Here is an 18286-nt window from a genome sequence, read left to right on the forward strand (position 1 = left end):
AATTCGCAAATGCGTGTGGTATAAAGTGCAATATGCAGAAATTCGGAATTTAACTTCTGCAGCTCTCGCATCTTGTTTTGATGACGGTGTCAATGTTTCGGTAAAGGTCCTCTAATTGACGCGAGTAAGTGAGCAAATAAGAACCGGCATGTCTTCTGCACTTTCAAATTGAATTGTATTAAAATAAAAAATATAAAAAAAAATTAAAAAGTTGGTTTTTATTTATATAATACAAAAATAAGTTTTGATTTGCAATTCATTTTAAATCATTATGCATTCTTTCTAAGTAAATTCATATGTTAATATATAAATACGTATACCTCAAGTTCCAAATAAAAATCAAAACTGAGCTAACTTAATCCGAAGCTTCACTTTCGAACTCACATAGACGAATTAAATCGTTCTGTTCTTTAGCGAGTTTTAACTTGCTGCCTGATTTGACTTAAGATAGTCTTTCATGTCTATTGACAATCGCACTACTCGCTGTTGATTTTGAAGTGCTTTTTTTTATATTATCGACCGGTTGCAACGTGCCGCCAAAGCAAATCCAAGACATCAGAGCCTAGAGTTTTTTCAGATCTTTTTGTCACTTCATACTAGGATGAATACTTCAAGAAGTTAAATTATTTGCTTTAGTAAGTTTATATAATTATTACTATCAAAAATGAAAATTAAGACATGCTCTGACTCTCTTTTTTTACTCGGAAAGTCATCTCCGTCCTCGCAGTCTATTAGATGACGATTTCTTATGCTTTATGACCAGTTACTCAGGGGAAGTCCCCTGCACAGGCACGGTGGTGATAGGGAAGAGTTATAGCCAGAGAAAGGGAGAAAGAGAACAATGTTTGTGAATGTTTGACTTGAAGTAGGGTAGGAAAGAGTAATGTTGGTAAGTTGTTCCAAAGGCGGCTAGTACGATTAACAAACGACGAGTCTGTAATGCAGTACACAGGTAACGTCAGGACGAGTGGATGAAAACGCTGAGAAAACTGTGCAGTCCTCGTAAAGGAATTAATTGGTGGACAAACCTCTTTTATCTCCCTAGAGCGTTTGTCTTGAATGTACCTGTACATTTTCCGGAATGTACCTGCACATTTTCCGGACAATTTCCTGGACTTTCGTCGCCCAAGAGTGTCTGAACAGTTTGCTACATACAGCCTCCAATCAAAATTTTACAGCTCGCCCACACATAGGAGTTATACTTTTATGCATCCGTATTCAATATCTAGCGCAACGACCTTACTTGTGCCAGTATGGCGAACATCTTGGTTCCAGTTTGCAGTATGGTAAATCGTTAGGTCATCAATGATCGTCGGATTCTAAATATCTCGTTTCATGGTAGTTCACCATGGTCTCCATGGTTTTGGCTACAGAGGAGCTGACTGCGATTGGCAGGTAGCTTGCAGTGTTAGTGGGGTCGCACTTCTTGGGTATGAGTTGGATATTGGTAAGCTAGCAGTAATTTGGAAAAATGCCAGGATGGTAGTACTTATTGAAAGGAGTGCCCAATCGCTTGGCAAGTGTGTCAGCGCACTTTCGTAGAACTATAATCGAATGCCATCCTGTCTCGAAATTTTACGAACATTGAGATTGGCAGGAACCTTTTTAAGAGCCTTCGTTTGAAAGAATGATGCAGGCATCGCACATTTCACTATTACAAATGGTGGTAGTTGTTGATTGCTATGGGTAACGAGTCTTCGGGGAATGCTCAGGGTTCTCTTCAACTTTCGTATTTTCGTTAACTCATATATAATTATTGTTTACGAGAAATTTAATTACTTAGAGGTTTACAATTAGATTATACCGTAAGCGATAAGCGATTTTTATAGAAGAGGGGAAAACATACGAGCGTGGCGATTCGCGACCCGGCGCTTGTTTGATATTATTTTCCGCGTTTTGTCCATACCGAGAAATTCTACAAAAAAAAAATACGCAGGAGGCGTTACAGCATCGAACCTTGGGCCAACAAGGCCACTCATCCGTTGCTACGAACACTCTATTTGTTTTTATTGTCCCTATCCCTTTCCATGCCGTTGTAGAGAGTGGTCCATCCGGTGTACGGGGTGAGGGCTAAGCTAAACCAGCCCGCCCTTATCAAAAGAGTTTAGTAGTCCTATCAGTTATTCAGGAATGACGACTCAGCTAAGCCTGCCATCCCCTACCCGCAAAGTCCAATAATCCTATCTGTTATTCAGGGATGATGATTAAGCTAAGCCTGCCATCCCCTACCCGCAAAGTCCAATAATCCTATCTGTTATTCAGAGATGACGACTAAGGTAAACCTGCCATCCCTTATCCGCAAGTCAAAATATAATATCCCTGGTAAAGTCGTACACAAATAAATATGCTGTCCCTGATTTCTTACCTCTTTGGCTGCTGTAACCGAAATGAAAGAATGAGCGTATTCCGAATGTTATAATAATGTTCTTACGTATATCTTATATTAACGCTACCTTATGTATGTGTTAGTATAGGTTTATCGCTTACAACTAAAACGTGTGGTCATACATGTATGGAAACTATTTCATAATGAATAACAGTTACTCCCTACATAGCAAGAACTATTCAGTGTGCTAGCCTTAGCAAGTAATACTTCAGAAATGAGAATAAGTAACAAAACATGTAGATCATTATGTATATGACTATACCAAAAAAAAAACTCAATGTTCAATCCTTAGCCTATTGCCAATAAACAATTAAACGATTAGGGATATGACTTTACGTGTGCCAACAATAAGTCTAAACCACAAGACCGTTAGGTACGTGCTTATGCATGATATGTACCACTTACAGTGAGATATATCAACATGCACATATATTGAAACTATGGGTCTGTAAATATTAATCCCTAATTAATTAGAAAGTTCAATAGACTAGCCGTAATTTATTGCTGAACAAGTGAGCGTGTTAAGTCTGTGATCTCACCTGCTAGGAGCAAACATAAACATAGAGCATGTAGCTCTTTATGTATATGCCTATGTATGAAATAATGAAATATGTTAAAATGCGTATCTACCATGTCCATGATCTCGTGTATGATACAATGGGTATAACATAGAAGGCAGTTAGATATATCCCTATGCGTGTAACGAAACCCACCATAAATTTAATGTGCAAGCCAATGCACGTTGTCTTAATTGTTAATATACAAGCATATGATTTCGCATATAAGACGCATGAGAATGCTAACAAATATAAATACAGAGAATGTAAGATCATTAGGTACGTGCCTGTACGTGTAATATATTGGAATTTATGTCAGTTAAACCGAAGCACATTTCACGTACCATCCCTAGCATACTGACAGAACTGTTAATAGACAAGTGAACTTTTTGGGTATATGAGTTTGCCTAAAACACCAATATGTGTAAACCACAAGACCGTTAGGTATGTGCCTTTACATAATATGTAAGCTACCTGCAGTTGAAATATATCATCAAATATTAGTTTGGGGAAAAAGAAATCCATTATTTTTATATGAACTTCAGGACTTTATTTAACATGCTTCGGATTGTCCGATTTGGGTCAAATATGCACCGTTTTGTTGTATGATTTGTTGCCATTTTAAAGGTAACCTCAAAATGCCTCTCTCATAGAAGTCCTGGTCTCTATTTGCAAAATCTCTAGTAGTCGATTTTCACAATCCCCTCTAGATTCCAATTTTTTATCATTAAAGAAATTTTGCAATGCAAGAAAAAGATGATAATCGCTTGGTGCCAAGTCCGGACTGTATGGCGGATGCATTAAAACTTCCCAACCAAAATCCTGAAGTTTCTGGCGAGTCACTGTAGATGTGTGGGCCTAGCGTTGTCCTGGTGGAACACGACACCTCTCCTGTTGGCCAATTCTGGCCGTTTCTGGTCAATCGCTATCTTCAAACGGTCCAGTTGTTGACAGTAGATATCAGAATTTAGCGTTTGGCCATATGGAAGCAACTCATAATAAATAATAACCTTCCAGTCTCACCAAATACATAGCAAAACCTTCCTGGCCGTTTGAGGTGCTTCACCGCTCTTTGACCATGATCGTTTTCGCACAGGGTTATCGTATGTGATCCATTTCTCATCTCCAGTCACTATCCGTTTAAGAAATGGGTCTATCTCATTCCGTTTGGCCAACGCTTCGCAGATGGAAATTCGATCCATCATGTTTTTTTCTGTTAATTGGTGTGGCACCCAAACATCGAGCTTCTTTTTGAATCCAGCTTTGTGTAAATGGTTTAAAACTGTTTTATGGTCGATTTTTAGCTCCTGGGCGATATTACGACTGCTAACATGCCGGTCAACTTCGATCATTTCTCCGATTTTATCGACATTTTCGACGACCGGCCTACCTGTGCGAGGTGCATCTTTAACATCAAAAATTCCTGAATGGAATCTACGAAACCAAAATTGCACATAATTGGCTGTTACAGTATCGGAACCATAAACACCATTCACAATTTTAGCCGCCTGGCTTGCATTTTCGCCTTTGTCAAAGAAAAACTGTAAAATGTACCGAATTTTCTCTTTGTTCACTTCCATTTTTAACACGCTGTAACTCACAACTGAATGCACCAAACAAAAAACAGCAAAAGAATTTTTTTTACTGCGAAATGTACAGTATGTAAATGTACAGTATCGGAAATTGTTTGATCGATACTTACGAGAAATCTATTAGTGCAGCCATCTACCGAAAAAATAATGGATTTCTTTTTCCCCAAACTAATATATGGGAATGAAATAAATTTGTGACCGTTAATCCTTAAATGATAAGAATCGTTCGATGAGATAGCTGTAACTTATTAAAAAAGTGAGCCTTGAGCTAAATGTTTGCACATATAGAACCAAAAAAAATATATCCACCTAATAGTAGCATGTTGCTCAAATCTGTGCAGCATGTTTATATAGAGAATTTTAACACGTTTCCCTAGGTAAAGATTGATAAGCATATACTTCCACAAGTGCAAATGTATTGCTATAAACCGACATATGTTTCAAGACATGAAAAATAATGAAAGTATGTTACACAGTTCTACTACCATAAGTTTTTCTTTTTCTCCCTAGATATTTCTTCTTTCTATTTTTTTTTTCTTTATACATAAACCTAGATCACCATAGATTTGAGCGGGAGAAAACGATATGATGGTGGTGTAGAGGAAAATACGCATATCATAGAAGCAAAACGCTTCCTTACAGTCGTAAGTTGGAATTTGAAGCAAACGTTTCTGTCAACAGATTAGCTTTATCAGCTTAATCAGCAGATTAGCTTTTTGTTGTTAATCAGAAGAACCGGAATCACTGCAGCAGATTGGTTTCCAATCTATTTTTCAAAAGACCAGAAGCTCTTGTTACTTTTTGAACCGACAGAACTTTGGTACGCAGCCGCTGCTAGCTTTTTCGTGGCGAAATACCTGGTTGCACTTACTTGTAGATTGTTTGCGTAGCAGATCAGTATGGTCGTTTGGGTCAAGCCGGTGAACTTTAAACGCTTCCTTTTCGGAGCTGGATGCTTGCTTGCAAGTCTGATTAAACCATTTGTTTTTTGGCTTATTCGAAGTACTTTTGCATAGAATGTACGTTCGCATTCTATGTTTGATAATGTTAGCATCATTTTTGTAGAAGCATTAACATTTTTATTTACATTTTACTTCCAATTAAAATGTCTGGAAATATTAGTGAACACTGCCCAATTTCGGTTATCGTATACGAAAATATCACATTTCGGAACCGACAAGGAAATATGACGAAGGTTTGCATACGATAAGTAGGCCGAAGTAGTACAGTGATTCAAGTTACCGAGAGGTGCAAGACTCTTATCTTTATACTTATGTGGATTGCTAAATAAAAAAAAGTGTAGTGTATTTGGTTGCAATACATCAACGTTTCAAATTTTCACTGTTTCATTTATAAGCTGCGTTAAGCAATTCTGAAGTGCCATAACCTTTACATGGCGTTGCTACGTAGTCATATGAGTTAAATGGCGCAGCCAGTTTTACTGTGGACATGCAATCGCCAGCAACTACGATTTCTTTCGATTCAGAATAACTTTGTAGAATATTGTGTTGAATAGGCTGTCAAAGGCATTAGAGGAAACTATATTTTTCGTGTTTGGGCTTTTATCAACAAACGCGAAATGCAACGTGTGGGTCCGGACAGTGAAATTCACCTATAGCGAGGTGAATTCGGGGTTGTGAGTGCCGTATTATTGTTGACACGGGAACACTACTTCGTTGCGGATATACATCACAAAGTCTCTGTGTGAGATGAAATATTGAAAAATTTGATATCCAGATAAGTGGAAATCTTGTGGATAACTGTGATCACTTGGCTGGGTCTCGTAGAGAGCTAATATATCGGGCCAAAAGTTGCGTGTATGTGCGTATAGCTAATATTTCTAGTCCAGTTTCGGCATACAGTACAGTGTTCGGTATAGTCGGAAGTGCGTGTCCAACCGCTAAGTGTTAAGCCTTTTTCGATTGAGCACTCACCCAACATATTTACGGTGCGAATGGGGGTCGATGGGATCAGCGAATTGCAATGGAGAATATTGTCATTGGGGTTTTGCGGAGAACATAAAACCCTTGAGTGGCTGCATATAAAATTGTTTAGATTTATGTTGTATTTTGATGCTTTTGATGCTTTAATGTTATTGCTGTACTGCTGTTACAACTGCAATTCTATTGTTGTTGGTATTACTGCTGCGATTCCATTATTGTTCTTTGTTGTTGTTGTCTTATCGTTATTGCTGTTGCTGCTTTTCTCGTTACTATTGGTCTATTGCTTTTATTTCAGAAGTATTGCCACTACGGTTGTTGTTGTTGATACGGACATTTACTGTTTTTCAATGATGTTATTGTGGATGCTGATTTGGGTAGATATTGCTGTTATAATGTTGTGTTATCTTTACTACACTTCTTGGTGTTTCTTCTTTTGTTTGTATGTGTTTTTTTATTACACTTCGTTTATTGATTTTTTATATACTTTTGTTACTACGTTCTGCGAATTGTTTTGCCTCTCTTTCGTGCGCAGGTTTTTGGAGCTGTTGCTTTCATGCGTTCTATCGCTCAGTTATCCAGCTAACAGTTTTTCTCTCACGGTAGAATTTCGCTACAGAGGGTTCGTTATTGGAGATTGCAGAGGTGTAATTACATACCTGAAAATCAGCTTATGTTTTCTTTTTTCGGTCGGTTTCGCATCGCGTAAATGATAGCATTTAGAATAAACGACAATCGGTTTTTTGAAATCACGTAAGCACCGCAGTTGTTAAACATACTTTCCCATACTTGTCAAATTACACGAAACCAAACGAGCTTACGTGTGGCATCAGTTTGATAGCTCTAAAATAGTATTGATTATTTAGAGTCGCATTTGTAAGAAAAAGTAGTTGTAAATTGAGAACAAAATAAATTCCAAACGAAATTACTTGGAGCTGTTGGAAACAGCTGACACAAAACCAAAAATTAAAAAAGTAAAAATTAAGAAACAAAAACAAACATCATTGGGCAAAAAAGTTAAGAACAACCAAAAAAGGAAAATATCCGTTCACGGAAGAAGTACTCGCGGAGATAATCAGCAGAAATTTATTGCCAGAAACGCAACTAGGATTGGTTAATATATATATAAACGGAATTAATCAAACTTTGAGTAATTTGTCGTAAACAGGAACTCATTTTTGTTGATATAAAAAAAAGGTAATGAGATGAAGGTTAACGAACTCCTCAAAAATTGCCGCAGTCGCGATAGAAGAAGTGACGTAGTTGCTGATGTAGATAAAAAAGAGAATATTCATAACGTATCAGAAGTAAACCTGATCTATTGTAATTATAAAGAAATTGGCCATCGGTATTAAGATTGTTTAGCGAAAAGGAAAACGTTTGTTATGGGTGCGGAATGCCTAATACTTATACGTCAAATTGTTCAAAACGTAACGACTCAAAAAATTTCGAAAGCACCGAAAGTTGCCCAACATCAACTGAAAGATAAGTACAAGAATAAAAACAAAAACGAATAATTGGTAAACCACCTTTTATACACCGTTCAAAAAATGGAACCTTTTGTCTGTAACCACAATACGTCAATTGATAAAAACTACTACATCACAGCTAAAAAGAAATGATGACGTTTGTTTTGTGGGCGACACAAACGGTAATGTAAGGAAAAGCGAGAATAATCGCAGTTCTTAAAAAAGATCCGCTAAACGAAGGAAGAAGTATTGGAATGATTGGAAGATGATCGATGCTTATTTTCAGTGCTATTGCGATATTGTATAATTTTCTGAACAATAGCACGACTAATTCTAATTGTTTTTGCTGTTTCTCCGTACGATTTGTTCTCACTTTATAATAACATTTCTAACCTCTGGAAAGATTTTTGGCGTTTCTTCATATTTTGTGACATTTTAAGGAAAGGAAATAAAGAAAGAAGGAAATAAAGAAATGTACGAAAACAAGTACAAAAACTAAGTACCGCTAATTAAAGATGTCTCATTTGGAATCTTCTAGTGATATGTTTTTCCTGTATGTAGATTTTTGTGTTCTTATGGGATTGAGGTATATTTATGGTTTTTAACTTCACCTTAAGTCAAAAAAGAATCTTGACTTGTTATTTAACATAAGTTTTGTTTTTTAAGAAATACATTTTTGATCCTTAACACATAAATGCAGTTCCTAATAAAGGAAACCTTAATTTTTCGTAACCTAAATTTTCTGTTTGTAGACAATTGAGATACTGCACTTGACGAAATTTAGTAAATCTTAACTTCTTCCCAAATTATTTTTTCGAATTTTATATTTCGTTTATTCATTTACTTCATTTTCTTCCTCTTTTTTGGCTGTATTTTGTTATACATACTCCGACGGCATCTAACAAGATACGAAAGCAATCGAGTACCATTGACCAAAAAAGCGATAGTACCGTTTTCAAGTTTGGTAACGTATGGTAGCTCAATACAAAGATACGTAACCCGACCACAGATCGCGAATATTACAATTTGTTCTTGTTTGCTTTGTTAATATACTCACATGCTGGATTTCTACTTCTATTTTCTACCAGGGAATTTTTGTTGAATCCTCTTAATTTTTTTTCTGTTTACATAGAAATTGCATGTAATTTTATTTAAAATTTATACAGATGTAATTTAGCTTTTTATTTAATGGTTTATTCAATCAGAATGACTGAGAATAGCGACAGCTATGGGAGGTTTCACATAATGCATATAAAAACGAATGTCAACTTTCTCTTTCGTTAAAGGCAAAAGTTTTTTAAAACGTACGTAATCACCCTCTAGATTTATTATTCACAGGTGCATTTTGTTTTGGTTTGATTTATAACTTCATTTTGCAGCATGTGGTTGAGACGCAGTGATAAGTAGTGCCTATAATTCTATACGCAAAACATAGGATAATTAATCGAGGCTGGATGAAACATAAGCAATAGGCTTGTATAATATACCTAAACAAAAACACATCGCTAAATAATTCACTTTGCCGGTCTGAATGCTAACAACAAAAAGTTTTCGATAATTGAAAATGCTTGAAACTTACAAATCAAAGTTTTTCGAAGTACTCCTTTTGTCAACCTGTGTGAAAATATTGTTAATACCCGCCTAGTAAGCTTAAAAAAATAAATGAATGAAAAATGATGGCCAATTCTTCGTTTTCTCTAATTAAGCCATTCGACAGATTTTGAGGTGCATCGCAACTGGTTGGCTATAGCTCATTCATTACCGCTAAATCGTTGGTACTACGATGACACAAATGAATGGACTTTGGACTATCCGCCGCTATTTGCCTACTTTGAATGGCTGTTGGCCAAAGTAGCACAGTTTGTCGATCCAGAAATGCTGCAGCTTCATAACAGTAATTATGTTTCTAAAAGAACTAAATATTTTCAACGCTTCTCTGTAATAATTATGGATGTTGTGTACGCATGCGGCGCCTGGCGCATGTTAAAAGCTTTCAGGACTTTGCACATACGTTACCAGCCAATAACTGCTGAAGCCTTATTATTGTTGAACGTTGGCCTGCTCTTCATAGATCATATTCACTTCCAATACAATGGGTTCCTGTTTGGTGTTCTTCTGTTAAGCATTAGCTGTTTACTGGAAGATCGGTTCTTATTGGGTTGCACAGTATTCGCAACATTACTCAATTTGAAACATATATACCTGTACATGGCTCCAGCATTTGGTGTTTATTTATTAAAATTTTACTGTTTGGATAGCAAACGTTCTACATTCACGAGTGTACTGAAACTTACAATTGCGGGCTTGGTACCCTTTGCTATATCATTTGGTCCATTCTGGCAACATTTACCACAAATATTAAGCCGTCTGTTCCCGTTTAGACGCGGCCTCACTCACTCCTATTGGGCTCCAAATTTCTGGGCTTTATACAATACCGCAGACAAAGTGGTAGCTAAGGCTTTAAATATGTCGATAGCGGAAAAATATACATCGGGTATAGTGCAAAATTATGAACATTCTGTCCTACCTTCAGTGAGACCGTTAGCAACTTTTATACTCACTATTGCGGCCATGCTTCCAATACTAATAAAACTGCTGTGTTATACAACAAAGAGGTGACTGTTAATGTTTTAATTGAAGGTTATGATCCATATTTTCTCTTTTTTTATAGTGAAAGCAAAATTACATTCTTGCGGTCGGTGGTGTTATGTTCATTGTCGTCGTTTTTATTTGGTTGGCATGTTCATGAGAAGGCTATACTTATGAGCCTAATACCATTTTGGTAAATAATGACTTCTTATAGTTTTCAGAACAATAATTTTGTTTAATTATATTTACAGTTTTTTGTTTTTCGTTCATGCTCAAGATGCCAAGTATGCGTTTCTTTTAAGTGCGGCTGGTTACTATAGTCTCTTTCCTTTACTGTTTGACTCCGATCTTATAGTAATACGTTATTCGTTATATCTGGCGTATATGACTTTCATGGATGCGCAAATGTTGAGGTTCTATAAAACCCCGCCAATAATGAATCTTTGGGAAGATCTTTACATTGACGGTTTTGTTTTGCTACCGTTATATGACCACGTAATTAGTCCTGTAATGAGTTTGAATGAAAAGTTACCCTTTCTATCTTTATTGTTGACATCAGTATACTGTAGCGTTGGTGTTTTATACGTTTTTGTGCGTTATTACTTGTACGCCTTAGATTTAAAGTTTGCATTTAAGCAGAAAGGAAAACGTGAATTGTCAAGGATGGAAACAAAGTCTAGGATGAAAGCTCAAGTGAAAAAAAAAGTTAAGAGCTTGAAGGAGAAGTTGCAATAAAAGCCGCCGTTATATTAGGATTACGCGATGCAAGTTTAACATTTTTTGCTAAACAACCTATCCAAACAATCGAAGCACGTCTAGGATAGCCACGTTCAGGACGTAAAAGCAAGTTGTTGTATAACCAATATAAGTTATCTTTAAAGAAATATGTTTTACCTATAAATTGAAGATATCATAAACCTAGCCAATTCAATTATAAGTAATTTTAGGAACTGTTTTCAATACCGTTCGGCAAAGTAGCAGCGGCATTTAAATTTTGCGGCAAACCGGGCCAACGTTTTAAGGTTTTCGGATAGCCCGCATCCAGCTGCTGCAAGTAGTCGTTATAACGCCAAAACATTGTCTCGCCAAATAAGTAAGTTAAGTTATTTTTGGCTAAATTATACAAAAAAGAAGGTCGAACATAATTTATTTTATTACTTTTTAATTTTGAACTTACGCCACAACATTGCTGCGTTAATACGAGAAATAATAAACGAATTGATACCTATTATGGCTGCTAAAGGTTTTGGACTATTCTCTATGAATTTTTCGTCTCGCCAAATCCACACGTGCTGGCCTAAAGATTAAAAAGAAGCTTAAAGCTAACGGGCTCAACTTAAGAGCAGAAGCCTTGTGTCTTTCTATACCAAAACTCAGGCATTCAGGTTCATTGTGCCATAATCCTTTCAACAATAGAATGTGATCTATTTTATGTCTTATTTATCTTGTTGTTTCATGATTATAGTGAAATGACTATATAGCTTTGGCAAGAATATTTTTTGACAGTCTTATAGATTTAAAAAATTTCATCCACAAGTAATAATGGGTGATGTAATCTTCACTTCTCTGGACTTATTTTATCCTCTTTATGCCAGTTTGAGTGTTTTGTGACATACTCACCCATAAACAGTACTATAGCCTTATCGTAACGTTCATAGCAAGCATCGACATGTGTGATGGTCTTTGGAAATTTGAAGAATAATTTTTCAATTGGAATTGGATAACCGGGCAATATTGTATAACTTGGTGTCAATCTCCAAGCAAAATGCTCTTTGAATACATGTACGGACTCATTAAAATAACAAACGGCATCAAAGTCACCCAGGCATATGTCCGGTATTTCGCCATTGTTACGTGCCTTCGCAGAAGAAGCACTAAAACTCGTTGTGCGATTGTGATGATTCTAGAGTTGATATAAAAAATTAATGTCCAAATTAAATCTGTATTGAATTTACCTTATCGTGCTCTTTATTTTCCATCTGATCCCAATTACTACTGATGTTGTCAATTTGTTCGGTAGTAGCAAAATCGCTTTGATTAACAGGTTCATTCAATTGATCTTCTTGCTCGTTTTTATCCTCTTCTTCAACGTCATCATCTAGTTTTCTACTCACTAAAATTAAAAATACAGCTTCAAATATACTTTTTCCTTCATATTGCAAATAAGAGTTCAAATTACAGTATGCATTGTACATAGCTAAAGTATCATCGTAATCCAGCACGTTGTAACCAGGCCCTTTGTAATAGGGGAACATTATTGAACTTTGAGAGGGTGAATGAGCCAAACCTAGACTATGACCAAGCTCGTGTAAAGCTACAGAATAGAAATCGACACCTATACTTAAATCCGTTGAGTTTTCTTGCCAGTTTTCATCTTCATCAAAATGAACATCGCCACCCCAAGACTCCATTTCATAAGGGTAGAAAGCATGGGCTAGTATATTGCCAGCACCATCAAATGGAAAGCTGCAAAAATTTGAAAAAAAATTGTGAAATATAAAGAGAAAATATTTAATTATACAGTGATACGTACTGATCGCCGTGATAGCGAGTTCCAAAACCGATTATGATATCGGCTGAAGTATCATTAATGTGTTCAAATTTTAAGCCGCTATACTGCGACCATGTAAATAAAGCGCGAGCAATATCACTTTCAACTTGAGCGGGAGGAACTTTCAACGACCAATTACCAATACTTGAATAATACAAAAAATATACAGCAGACAGCAAAATCTATTGTAAAGTTATATTCGCCCTAAGACGAAACTTTTATACGGTTGTTGGAAATGTGCACATTAAGTTTTAATTCAGTATCCCTTTTAGGTCGCAACTTCAAGTTTGTTACCTACTGCATTGAAGTTTTGAAACCTTCTGGTATATATCTGCTATAAAATGTGGACTGATATCTGACTGTGAACGACAGTTTATTATTTACTTTTGAAATTTGATCTTGAACTAAGAATAGAATGTCGCTAGGCGGAATAACAAGATTAGGTCGGCTTGCAGTAAAAGGCTAATTAAGAATAAACATATGCTTAATTGGATCTCTGAGTAAGAAACTCTTTGTTGGCACACTGAGAGTAAAGCTGTATTCAGATTGTGGTAATTCTGACTACTAAATGCATGAAATGAGCAATATTTGTACGAAAATTTGAACATATAAGTGAACGGATGGTGGCTGACTTCACCTTGAATGTTTACATATTTCAAATTCATTGCTATTGCTACATCTGATGAAGTTCACAAGTTATTTTTTCATATTTTGATTATTCAGGTGGGCTAAATTCCTTTATTCCATCACTGTTTACTATAAAGTTTAAAAAATATATATATGCATTCAATTCCAGCTTCTTATGGAAGTGCTTGTTTTGTTAGAGGAATGAAGTAAAATTAAAGGTATGATGATTAAAATGAAGTAAAATTAAAGAGAATCAAGAAACAGATTAAGTTTGTCTTGCACCAGATCTATTGGACTTGTCACATAACACGCGCGCACCTATTTTTTAGTTAAAATCATCTCAAATCCCTTTACTTATATTAAATAATAAAATATTTGTATAAAAATGTACATAAATATAATGTTTTTACATTCTACTTTATATTTATGTGCATATCCGCCTGAGCGGGCGAGTAGACAGGGAGTCTTCGACTAACAACTGAATGCGAATGGGTTCAGATCTCAAGTGCAGTACAGTTTTCCACAAAGCCGATGGGCTTAGATGCTAGTGTTTTAAGACTTAGGATTTATTCTCTGGCAAAATTAATAATAATATATTTATAATGTATATGTCGATTAAAATGTACGAACTATAAATAATTTTAATGGAAAAAGTTAAACTAAAAATGGAATGTAATAAATTTGAAACATTTTTAAAGCAAACAACTGGGTCGTATTTTATTCTGTTGTAATTTGATTAAAATCTTATTTAGATGGATGGATAAACAAGAGAAACTAAATTGTTTTCTAGTACGTTCATGTTTTGTCTATGTTATATTGCAAAGGTAATAAGAAAAGTGGACAAATTTTCAAATACATTGGAACCACCGACCATTTTCTTATGTCAATCATGGGCATAATTAGCTGATAAGCTTATGCTTTTGTACATAACTGATTATACTGATAGATATTGTTAAAGATTTTTGAAGGCTGTATAGTTTTTTATATACTAGAGACGAATTTTGAATTTTACATAAGAGTTTGTTACTAGAGTCGCCTTTTGCGGCTGATCTGAATGTGCAACGCAGACGATATGTGGGATATGTTTAATTTAACTTTTCCGTCTTAAAGTCATCTATTGGTGAAAGTATAATAAAGTTTAGTGTAAATTATTTATATTTACAAATAACGTATACGCCGTTTGGTCCAAGTTCCTGCTCCGAATACAAACCGCTTGTTCCTGATGACGGCATTACTTTGTCTTAAATGATACGATTGGCCTTCAATATCGCGAACACCACAACGCGGCTTCTTGAACAACTAAGTAATTAAAATAATGGATAACTTCAGTTGCAGCTTTATCGTAAAAATTACTTTTCATTTGTGAACACATGCAGATAGTCACATGTTCATTATTCATATCATTTCATAACCAAGTCAAATACTTACATCTAACGTCATTTGGTCTAATTTACCAGTTTGGTTTAATGCTCCAAATATTTGTACTTTTTTTATAGCTTCCACGATAGCTGTTTCATGGTATAAGGCTTCCGAATCGTTGGGATTTTGATCTAAGTAACCGAAACGTCTCATAAAACGTAGCTGAAACCAAATTGTGGTAGATTGTTAGCTTTATTACAATTTTGAATCAATGTCTTCTTACTTACCACTTCAGGTGGTGGTACGTCTGTGCCATGCCTTAAAGGCGCCGGGAAACAAGTTCCTAGGCAAAATAGTGTATATCCACAAATTGCAGTAAACATATTCCAAAAGCGTTGTAATGAGTGATTCACATCTGCACGATCTCATTTGCGAAATTCGACTGAAGAAAAATTGTTGCTCGTTCTTTTTAATGTTATGAAGAAATTCTTATCAGTTACTTAAACATAAACCCGAGTGTGTCTTACGCTAAGTCTGCCTTACAATTTTTGTTACGCAGGATGTAAGAAATGATAAGTCAGTTATTTACTATTTAAATTATCAGAAATTTGAAGAGCGATGAGGTTTTTAAGTGAAAAAACTCATGAAAATTTGCATCTGCGAGTTATGTATGGATTAGTGACAAGCGGATCATTATTGATGCCTGAATTTCCTTACAATTAAATTAAATGGGTTCCGAAAGCGAATGTTCATTAATTGACTTTGACAAACGATTATTATCAAGTACGACAATTTGAAAATATTACTTACTTTTACCTTAATTTATGAAAATTAAAAAAAAGAAATTGCTTTCAGGTCTAGAAGATTCAAATCGCCTTTTAACTTAAGAGCAAACAGTTGTTTGGAAAATCTACAGTCGCGTCGATCTAAATCAATTTGCGTAAGTTTTTTAATTCACCTTGTTCATATTACCTGGAAAATATAGAAAGTAGTATCTAACAGTTAATGAACTAACGCTTGTTTCGAACTTTCAATAGTTTTTACAAGTTGACGCAAATAAAAAACAAATGGAAAACAGCGGAAAGTTTCATATCAAAGACTGTGTTCATTTTGCTGACCGAAACATGGCCCCGATTTTACAATGTTAAGTAACGACTAAACGACTTTGCTTGTCAAGAGATGAGCAATCTGCTCTAGTATCTGTTAGATGGAGGCCGATCAGTAAATCGCTGTGCACAATAACTGCGTGTCGTTTTATGCTTCAGGCTTTGAAATTATTATTGGCATTTTTACTAAAATATAAAAAAAATGCTAATATATATACGAACTATTTATACTAAAGTATACTGATACTTATCTCTATACCGAAAAAACTTCTTTTTCGTGCGATTAACTGTAGGTTGCTTCAAAAAATCACTCTTCAAAGGAAGCTTTCACTTCGCTTGCCTCCGCAAGCAAGCTACGAGTTCAACTGATTTTGTTTATTGTATCGTGGATGAAGAAACAAAGAAAAAAATCATTAAATTTAGCGCTTAATTTAATGATAAATTGAATTTTTCGTGAATGCGTTCATAACAGTATTTGAGTTAATTAAGCAAATTGCTTAAATGCTGTTGAGAGAAGGGTGTGGACATAACAAATGAATTATTGTTTCGGACAGAGGAGTAGCTGCCGCGAAAAGTATCGTTTTTTCAGATCGTAGCAGACATTAATCGTATAGTTATCAGCAAGATGATGGGTCATACATTGTATGAATGAATGAACGAATGAGTAAATGTGTGAATGAATGAATGCATGAGTGAATGAATGTATGAATAAATGAATATATGAATGAATGAATAAATTAATGAATGAATGCATGAATGCATGGATGCATGAATAATTGCATGAACAAATGAACTAACATGGGAATTAATGAATGTTTACGAATCTTTGCAGTTTTTAATTCTTTATAAACTTGATTTTCTGTCCGATTTAATATAGGCGTTTTGAAATGTTCAGAGAACATTCCATTAATATTTCTGGTTACAATTTTTCACCGCTCAACGTTGTTTATCTTGCCCTATCACACAGTAGGTGGCTAGATAAGTAACGAGCATTTTAAATCACGAGCAGGATTAAATTAGTTGTCAGAAATGTAAATAAATATATTCAAATCGTTTCCGTTCCGGTTGGATACATACTGCAAGATAGACGTGTTCAATTTCAAGAGTTGTGGTAATAACTTTGTGACTCACTCCATATGTAGAAATACAATTAATAATAAGGAACAAAAGCCCAAAACGGGCTGGTGCAGAGAAAGTTTCAAACAAAAGTAACGCTACGTGGTAATAATATTTGGTACATTGTTTCTGGAACTGCAGAACGAATTGCGGCAGATAGAGAAAATTTGGAAAATGTGAAGAAGATGAATACTAAAAGAAGTAAAATCCATAGGAACAGAAGCAATGCTTCTATTTCGCTAACTCTAGAGGACGTGTACGAACAAAAATCACATAAGTCAATTCGCTTGTTGCAATAACAGTTTTTTCAATATGCTAAGGATCTACAGGATAATATTGCATGACATGTGTTGAAATTATAGCAAATGGGTAAACAATTAGCTCGAATGGGTGAATAAGCATATGACCATATGCTGCTTTTTAATGACTTTGTCAGATGAGTGTTTCTTTGCTTCCTGAGAAATAACAGGCAAAGGTGGAAGAAAAGTCCATAATTCACCATCAGGTAGGGATGAATGAAAACTGAGTATACTACTGCAAAACATCGAAGCCTTTTCAGCCAAACAACATAGACAGGAAGAGAGATGCCTAGGATTATTAATCTGTGGTGAACAAAACCAACGTACTGAAAAAGATACGCGAACGGTAATAGAAGCTAAGCAGCCTGTTATTCATAATAAAACTTGAAGTGTTCAATTTTGGCGCTATTAACACATATATGTTGACCATAACTGCTAAAAGTCTTACAAAAGAAAATAAGCTTTATGAACTGAGGTTTACCAGAAGATTTGATGTACCAATGCTTCGTGTATTTAGGTCAGAATGTTGTATTTATATATCTAATAAGAATAGATGGCAACTTGACACGAAGCATAGGAGGGTTATGTGGTGGATACGAAGAAGGAGGAGGTCGCCGTATTTTGGTATCTGAAAGAAGGGGATGGCGCTTTCAAAAATTGTGTTGACTGGAGAAGAACGTGAGTCTTAAATTGCT

At 35.4% G+C, this 18286-nt stretch overlaps 2 protein-coding genes across 7 annotated transcripts; one reads left to right on the plus strand and one right to left on the minus strand.

The window, feature by feature from the left end:
• The first annotated feature begins 9160 nt into the window (after positions 1 to 9160).
• LOC119637272 (probable dolichyl pyrophosphate Glc1Man9GlcNAc2 alpha-1,3-glucosyltransferase) lies at positions 9161 to 11292 on the plus strand. Of its 3 annotated transcripts, none has more exons than XM_038033175.1 (5): positions 9161 to 9248; positions 9324 to 9588; positions 9651 to 10559; positions 10616 to 10726; positions 10785 to 11292. In XM_038033175.1, exons 2-5 carry the CDS (start codon positions 9509 to 9511, stop codon positions 11266 to 11268), a joined length of 1584 nt encoding a protein of 527 aa, XP_037889103.1. In that variant the 5' UTR covers positions 9161 to 9248; positions 9324 to 9508; the 3' UTR covers positions 11269 to 11292. The 3 variants fall into 3 exon arrangements, with proteins under 3 accessions (XP_037889103.1, XP_037889104.1, XP_037889101.1); XM_038033176.1 differs by lacking the exon at positions 9161 to 9248 and having other exon boundaries at positions 9305 to 9588; positions 10785 to 11028; positions 11093 to 11198; XM_038033173.1 differs by lacking the exon at positions 9161 to 9248 and having other exon boundaries at positions 9305 to 9588.
• Positions 11227 to 16336, minus strand: LOC119637270 (matrix metalloproteinase-2-like). 4 transcript variants are annotated; one of them, XM_038033171.1, is made up of 11 exons: positions 15881 to 16336; positions 15358 to 15512; positions 15140 to 15292; positions 14874 to 15010; positions 13067 to 13228; positions 12875 to 12999; positions 12489 to 12820; positions 12154 to 12436; positions 11711 to 11830; positions 11497 to 11646; positions 11227 to 11427 (listed from the first exon to the last, which is right to left on the minus strand). In XM_038033171.1, the coding sequence occupies exons 2-11, from the start codon at positions 15451 to 15453 to the stop codon at positions 11240 to 11242; spliced, it is 1746 nt and encodes a 581-aa protein (XP_037889099.1). In that variant the 5' UTR covers positions 15454 to 15512; positions 15881 to 16336; the 3' UTR covers positions 11227 to 11239. The 4 variants fall into 4 exon arrangements, with proteins under 4 accessions (XP_037889099.1, XP_037889097.1, XP_037889100.1 ...); XM_038033169.1 differs by having other exon boundaries at positions 12489 to 12999; positions 15881 to 16042; positions 16099 to 16335; XM_038033172.1 differs by having other exon boundaries at positions 12489 to 12646; positions 12713 to 12999; positions 15881 to 16335.
• Between the last annotated feature and the right edge of the window lie 1950 nt (positions 16337 to 18286).

The sequence above is a fragment of the Glossina fuscipes genome, unplaced genomic scaffold, assembly GCF_014805625.2.
Source record: "Glossina fuscipes isolate IAEA_lab_2018 unplaced genomic scaffold, Yale_Gfus_2 59, whole genome shotgun sequence".
Lineage (NCBI taxonomy): Eukaryota > Metazoa > Arthropoda > Insecta > Diptera > Glossinidae > Glossina > Glossina fuscipes.